This window comes from Stigmatopora nigra, chromosome 5, assembly GCF_051989575.1.
Source record: "Stigmatopora nigra isolate UIUO_SnigA chromosome 5, RoL_Snig_1.1, whole genome shotgun sequence".
NCBI lineage: Eukaryota > Metazoa > Chordata > Actinopteri > Syngnathiformes > Syngnathidae > Stigmatopora > Stigmatopora nigra.
In genome coordinates this window covers 17,201,118-17,208,617 of record NC_135512.1, presented here as the reverse complement: position 1 = coordinate 17,208,617, position 7,500 = coordinate 17,201,118, and the positions used below count along the sequence as shown (strand labels likewise).

Below are 7,500 nucleotides of genomic sequence, written 5' to 3'. Positions count from 1 at the left end.
GTCGAGCCGGGCCTGGCTCTAGAGCAGGGTTGGGCAAACTTTTCGGCCCGGGGGTCACATTGATTTAAAAAAAATGACAGACGAGCTGGGACAGCACAAGATACGATACATATAAAAAAACTTCATCCGTTAACAGTACATAAAAGTATAAAGTACAAAGTACAGTAAAAAGGAATGTATTAAGAAATATTAAATTGTTATTCAAAAAAATAGAAGGGCTGCAAAACACAAAAAACAAATGAGAGTGGACAGAGCTACTGCCACTGGCTTCCGTGTGACGGTGCCATCTTGGGGAAAAAATATATATTTGGACAACGTCGGCGGGCCGTAATAAATAGCCCATGTGGCCCGCGGGCGGTAGTTTGCCCATGGCTGCTCTAGAGTGACCTACAACCGGGCAAGGGAAGACTTCGTCCAATAATGTTGCTCATCATAAAAGGACTTCTGAGTCATGCTCTGTCTGGTCCCTCACCTCAGACCAGTTTTCCATGGGTGACCCTACCAGGGGCCAAAGGCCCAAGTCAACATCGCCCCAAAGATCACTGGGATACACTTTTTTTGCATTTATTCTATCTTGTGTAGGTAGTAAATGTTCAGCCATTTCTTGGCTAAGATAAGTAGAATTTATCAAATATACTCGATAAATTATTCATTTTAAATTAAATGTACTGTGTGCTATAGATAGAGTGACTGACCTTCCCACTCCAGAAAATAAGAGCTTCTCTTTATTTTTAGATCAATGAGGAGGCAAGCATTAACAGCATTGATGAGTATTTGGAGCTGCTGTATGAAGACATTGAAGAGAAGATCAGGGGAGCCACACTGATCTTTCAACTGGCCCGTAACCCAGACAACTTAGAGGAACTCAAACAAAATGGTGTACATTATTTAAAAATATTAACATGTTGTCACTCTGCCTATAAAGTAATTTTAGGGTTAAAATAATTGGACATGGGGGGGCCCGGTGAAGCAAGTGTTTCGCGCATGAGTCAAAGTTTCGGCCCGGGGGCCAAATCTGGCCCGCCGCATCATTTTGTGTGGCCCGGGAAAGTAAATCATGAGTGCCAACTTTCTGTTTTAGGATCAAATTAAAATGAAGAGTATAGATGTATATTAAATTTCTTGATTGTCCCCCGCCTCAGGCCCGGAGTCAACTGGGCTAGGCTCCAGTAACCCCCGGGAACCTTGTGAGGATAAAGCGGTTCAGAAAATGAGATGAGATGATTGTACATTTTTCATTACAATTAACATCAATAGTCAAAATGATGTAAAAAAAGAAATTCACCAAACTCACCCCCATAACAGATACACATACCCAAACTATAAAGACGCAAGCATCTTCATTATATTTCTGAGCTGCTAATCCTCACGGGGTGTTATAGCATCTTATCCCAGGTAACAATAATGATGATGAGATGTGGTACTTTAATCAGTTTCCATCCAGTCTTAGGTCATAAGATATGAACAACCATCCACTCACACTAGCTGACCATGCTTGGTTATGAGACATGGGAGCAAACCGGAATGCCCGGATAAAACCCACGCATAAACAGGAAGGAGAAACTCCACTCATGAGCTCAGCGCCTTGGATTGAGCCCTTAATCCCCGATCTATGAAGCAAGAAGAAAATATATTTTCCTGCCTATACTCATGCATCTTCCACTGAATCTACTCACCGCTTCATCCTCGTTAGGGTTGCGGGGGGGCTGGAGCCAATCCCAGCTGTCTCCGGACCAGAGGTGGAGGACACCTTCAATCGCATACCTAGCGGCAATTTAGATTGTCCAATCAGCCTACTTTGAATTTTTTTTTGGAATGTAGGAGGAAACTGGAGTACTAGGAGGAAAGCCACACATGCCAGGGGAGAATAAGCAAACCTATACTTTCATACTTATTTTAATTTATTAAGTTTAAAAAAATACCTAATACTTATTTTTCACACTAATTTGGAAACAAATTCTTTAAAAATTCAACAATGTTATTTTCAGTTTTTTTCTCCATATTCTGTCTCTCATGGTTGAGGTTTACCTATTTTGACAAACAGGCCTCTCTAATCTTTACAAGTAAGAGAACTTGCACAGTTGGTGGTTGACTACTTATTTGCCACTATACATACAGTAAAAATGGTTTTGATTTTTCTGCATATTTTTTAAAAACCTGCTGTTGAGCTTGAGTTTTTAGTTTGGGTATCAAAATGTCCTTGATTTGTGTGGGACATTTTTTGTTTCATATTTTATTTTTTAATGTTACTTTTCTTTTCATTTGACAGAAATGGCTTTAGCTGCTCTGGCTAGAGTTCTGAGGGAAGACTGGAAGCAAAGTGTGGACCTGGCAACAACCATAATTTGCATCTTTTTTTGCTTCTCAAGGTACTTGTTCAGATAACTAATCACTTTATCAGCTAACTGGTATATCATATTCGAGCCCCTGGAATTTTTCAAGCTTTCGCCACATTTCAGACTTTAAACATTAAGATACAACTTATTGTCAAGCGACATCAAGTCTGACAAAATCGTGGAGTTAAATGAAATTTATAGAATTCTTTTTATCAGCTAGGCATGATGGATCTGTCAAACCCAGTGCTCCCTGCGTTTATCACGAAAGTTCAAAATGACTACTTGACTAAGAGGACTGCTGGTTTTGGTTTTATTCAATCAGCAAAATTGAGAAATAAATTTTGATTGCAAATGGGCTTTGATTACTAGTTTCCGACTGTCAGGGACATTTACACTAGTCTCACTCAGGACAGTTGGCAGAGGCAAAATCCTAGGTAAAATCCAAAAAAATATAAAAGTCACTTTTAAGCGAAATATATTAAAATATGCCCCAGTCTAGTTCAGGTAAAGAATGATGTCACTGTGGCAAAGTACACCGTGTAAAACAATGACTTCAGAATTGTCCATGGTTATTTTCATGTGGTAATTAAAAAACATGAGTATCCCAACATATGAGAAATTTGAGGTACGAGGAAATTTTTGACTTAACATACAAAACAAATTTGACATATGAGCATACGAGATGGTTCCCGATGCGGCCGGCTGGGTTGCGAGAGGCTGCTGATGAGAACAGCATCACTCTGTGTTTCTCGCCGCATCCCTTTCACGTGAAGATATATACGAGTCATACAGGTTGCATTTTTTTTGACTGGAAATAGCATTACCGGGTCTATAATCTGCAAAAAACCCATCGGATCTACATGGACTTAAAACCAAAGCATACATCTGAAAACACCAGTGGAGCCCTTAAAATTGAGCCGAGGCTGGTTGGATAATTTTAGTAAACGAACTGAGGCACTGAGAAGCAGCTAGTTCCGACTCAAAAGCCGCGGTGGAATACGTAACATCTTTGCCTCGGTTATCACACAAGAAGATTTAAATTTAGTGTAGCGTAAGATTAAAACATATTTTTAAGTGTCTGTATAGTAATCAAAGTTTATTTAAGTGAAATTTATGTTGCGAGTGCGTTGATGTATGTCAAGTCTCTCTGCTGTCCTCTTTCTTGTCTCTGCGGTAAGCCTGTACTGAGTATTGTCACATTTGTATTGAAGAACATAACTACTAGATAGGTTATTTTGTGAGTAGGTGGTTAATTACAACAAATAAAAAAATGTTTTTCCATTAAAATATTCTGTTTTTGGTGTTTTTTCAGAGGGTGGGACTGAATTAATTTGTATATAATTATTTTCAATCAGGAAAAATGATTTGACATACGAGTAAATTGACATATGACGAGCTCGGTCCCGAATTGCATTAAGCTCCAATCTCAAGGTAAAATTTAACCTGCCATAATGGTCATTATATTTTTGTAGATTTTACTATTATTATTTAAATATTAGTAATAAAAAGTTGTCAAAATGGGGTGTTTGTGTTTATGATAGAACCCTGTCCAGGTTTCACCAAAAATTATGGGTTTGGCCAAAAAACAGGGAGGTAAGCCAGTATTTTCTTTAAGATGTTTGCATTGTTGGACTTAGACAAGACAAAACTAGACTAACTCATTCACAAAACCTCGGGATACATATAGCAGGTGGCCAGCACCAGTGAACACAAAGGGGACAGACTCATCCCCATCACAGATTCCTAAAAGTACATTCATTCCTATGGATGGAGAAGGAATGGTTTCATTAGGGCCATTCCCCCCTCCGCCACTTAGTCATATATCAGACATAGGCATTGTCGTCATTATTGACTTGACAAAAAGCCTAGTAGTCATCATATCCTCAGCTGCATATGACAACATTTTATAGTGCTTCTCCACAAGTCCGCCATCCCAGGCAAGACCCCTTAACTGACATATTCAGACTTGTTAGCACTCCGCCACGATGGAAACATCGCATCACCCCTTGAGCGCCATCAATCCGGCGACTGCAAGTTGCCTCACCGATGCTAACAAGAATAAAATGTATCACTTACCCTCCCTCAGTTCGCCTGTAGAAGGCAGATCCACGCCAAAAATTGTGGGTAATGGATCGGGCGTTTGTCAAAAAGATGCTAGGAAGCGGGGCTCGGAGTGGTTGTTGTCGTAGCTTAGCCGCAATGGCCGCCCGGCATCTGTTCTTTTGCTTCCTTTCTCTTCGCCGTCTACGGCGTACTTTGGGTGGGTTGGATATCCTCGGATATCCCGGAGGTCTCCGGATGTTCTTGGGGATATCGAAGATCAGTTTGTAGTAAGTCGTGAAATTGGGTGTCTTGCCTTTCAACGAACGAACTGGTGAGCAATGAGCCGCTGCGCCCGAGCACGCCACCATCTTGAACTAGTGAAATGGACTCTGCTAATTCCCTTAGAAACAAATAAAATACCTGGTGCAGACAATCAAGAGGCGTTGCAGTATTGAGTTATGTTAACCAAAAAATAAATGCTCAATAACTTAGTCGTGTCTTCATTTCTAAGTAAGTGATCCTGGAGATGTAGCAATGGTCACTGTAGGATTGTTTGGTAGGCAATCAAACCCAACCCTGTGCGTTTCTGCCCTGACCGTCACAGTTACAAGTGTTCTTAAGTGTTTATATACATGGGGCACGGTGGGGTCAGTTGTTGGAATGGGTGGATGTGGTGGGGGCGGGTTACAGGCAGTGTTCCCTCTAATTTTTCATATGTCCGGGCATACAGACAACCTCCCTGAGCACATAGAGTACCAGTGAGCACGGGGCACACGCCAGTATTACCTGCCATAAGCAAGTGTAATAACGTGCCAGAGGCTAGTTCATTGACACTCACAGACAGGCTATTAAACCATCAACATCCGGGTCACTCGGTAATACATAATGCCAATATGGGGGCGATGATTACGCCCACCGTTATTGTATCAATATATTACACTCCTCCCCCTTAAACTATGAAGTCCCCCTTAAGAATTAATCTTCAGGTGCTCAGCTCTTGTTTTCGCTGTGACCGATTTGTCATCCAAGAAACAGGTCACATGCTCCAAACCTTGGAGGATCTGGTCCATCACATTTTGAAATACAGAAGGTGCACTGGACACTCCAAATGGAAGTCTACGGTACACAAAGTCCTTTATGAGTATTCATCGTTAAATACTTTTGAGTCTTTCCAACTCCAGCTGTTGGTAAGCGTGTGGCAAGTCCAATTTGCTGAAAGAGAGCCCCCAACTAGGGTGGCAAAAAGGTCTTCAACATTTGGTAGTAGATAGATCTCTTCTTCCACACTATGATTCACCATGACCTTATAGTGCCCGCAGATACGAATTGACTTGTCTGCTTTGGGCACTACCACTATGGGCGCAGCCCACTGAGTACGTTCTTTCCTTGAGATAACGCCCGCTTTTTCTAGGCGATTCAACTCATTCTCCACTGCATTCTTTAGTGCAGTGTATCCCAACCTTTTTTGAGCCGAGGCACACTTTTTGCATTGAAAAAAATCTCAAGGGACACCACCATCTGAAAATCTTTGTCGCCTATATTTATAATAGTTATTCTCATCGAAGTTTTATCAGCAGAAATCGCATCCAAAATTATTCCAAAATCTAATTTTTCACAATGACCTAATGTCACGGAAATTTCTAGAGGAGTTCCTTCTAATTTTAACTGTACTGTCATTTCGTTCCAATTTCAAACTGTATTTGCGGGATACACGGCATTGAGGGGATATGACCCAACAAATTCATCAACATTTCCTGTTGGCTCACTTATATCTTCAGTTACATTCCGTGTGTGTCCTTGCCTATATTTTGTTTTACACATCCTTGCAATGTGCCCTACCCTGGAACACTTGTAGCATGTCTCTGTTTTAAATCGGCATACTTGAGCTTCGTGCTTGCTACCGCCACATCGGTAACAGGGGTTGGTAATTTTCTGCTCTCTGTGGTCTGAAATTTCCATTTGTGGTTTAACTCTTCCATTTGCTGGTGGTGGTTGGTTGGTATTTCCACGCACTTTTGCTCGTTTTCTCCTTGTCGATCCTATTCACTGTGGCTTCCATTTTGCTGGCGAACTCCAATGTATTTCTTGATGCCATTTCCATTGATAGCGACAGTTTGCATGTTTTTTTAAATGTCAGATCTTGCTCTCCCAGTAACCTTTTCTGAATAGCCTCCACTTTCAATCCACTAACGAATCTATTACCAATAAATGACTGTCATAACAAAATGTAATGGTTAATACCCATGAATAAAACATCTTAACAAATGTCACTAAAACAGTGGTTCTTAACCTGCTTGGAGATACCAAACAACACCAGTTTCATATGCGCATTTGCGGAACCCTACTTTAGTGTAAAATAAAATGTGATTTTATTTTTTCTTCTCCAAATTCAAGATATATACATTCCTCGCAGCACTGATTGGCCAAGCAATGTCACGTGATCATCTGCAGCCAGTGATGGTCAAGTGGGGCATATGATCATGTGTAGACATGATGAGACTTGACCTCTGTGGGAGAGGCTTCACCGAATGCACTGAGACTGACTCACCGAATCCCTAGGGTTTGATCGAACCCAAGTTATGAACCACTGCACTAAAATATGCACAAATCTGACTTAAATTTTACTTTATTTTTCACATCTACCCTCACTCCTCATTCTCGTTCAAATATATTTTCTACTGAATGTGTCACTTGAGATAGTTAAGCTTCTATTTATAAATATGGCTTACAACTTAAGCTTGACTGCATGTTTTGATGTTTTGCTCAGGAGACTTTTCTCCGCTTGTTGTTTAATTTGCATATACTCCGACAGTCATTCCAGCTAAAAGAGCCGCATTTCATTTTTACTTTGGCTCGTTTTGCCATGATAAAGGCTTGGCAGCATCTCCCCCGAACCATTAGCTATATGCTAACCTGCAACATTTTACTCATGCCGCGGAAGTAATCACACGTGACGTGAACTGCATCAAATCATTGGCTGGACACATTGTTAGTCATAGTTTACTGTTTCTTGTTGTTTGTCAGTGACAGGCTGCAACTTTGAGTTGGGTTGCAAAATCGGACCGAACATTTATTTTTATTTTCTTTACAGTTCAGGTTGTATTTTATTTTTTGCTGTATA

The 7,500-nt window shown here is 40.7% G+C and overlaps 1 protein-coding gene across 1 annotated transcript in view; it reads left to right on the top strand.

The window, feature by feature from the left end:
- kifap3a (kinesin-associated protein 3a) overlaps window positions 1–7,500 on the top strand; it is an 86,160-nt gene that overhangs the window by 13,535 nt on the left and 65,125 nt on the right. Inside the window, exons 5-6 of the mRNA XM_077716305.1 lie at window positions 736–877; window positions 2,270–2,369. Of these exons, the coding sequence (XP_077572431.1) occupies window positions 736–877; window positions 2,270–2,369 (242 nt within the window). The remainder of the gene's footprint in view (window positions 1–735; window positions 878–2,269; window positions 2,370–7,500) is intronic.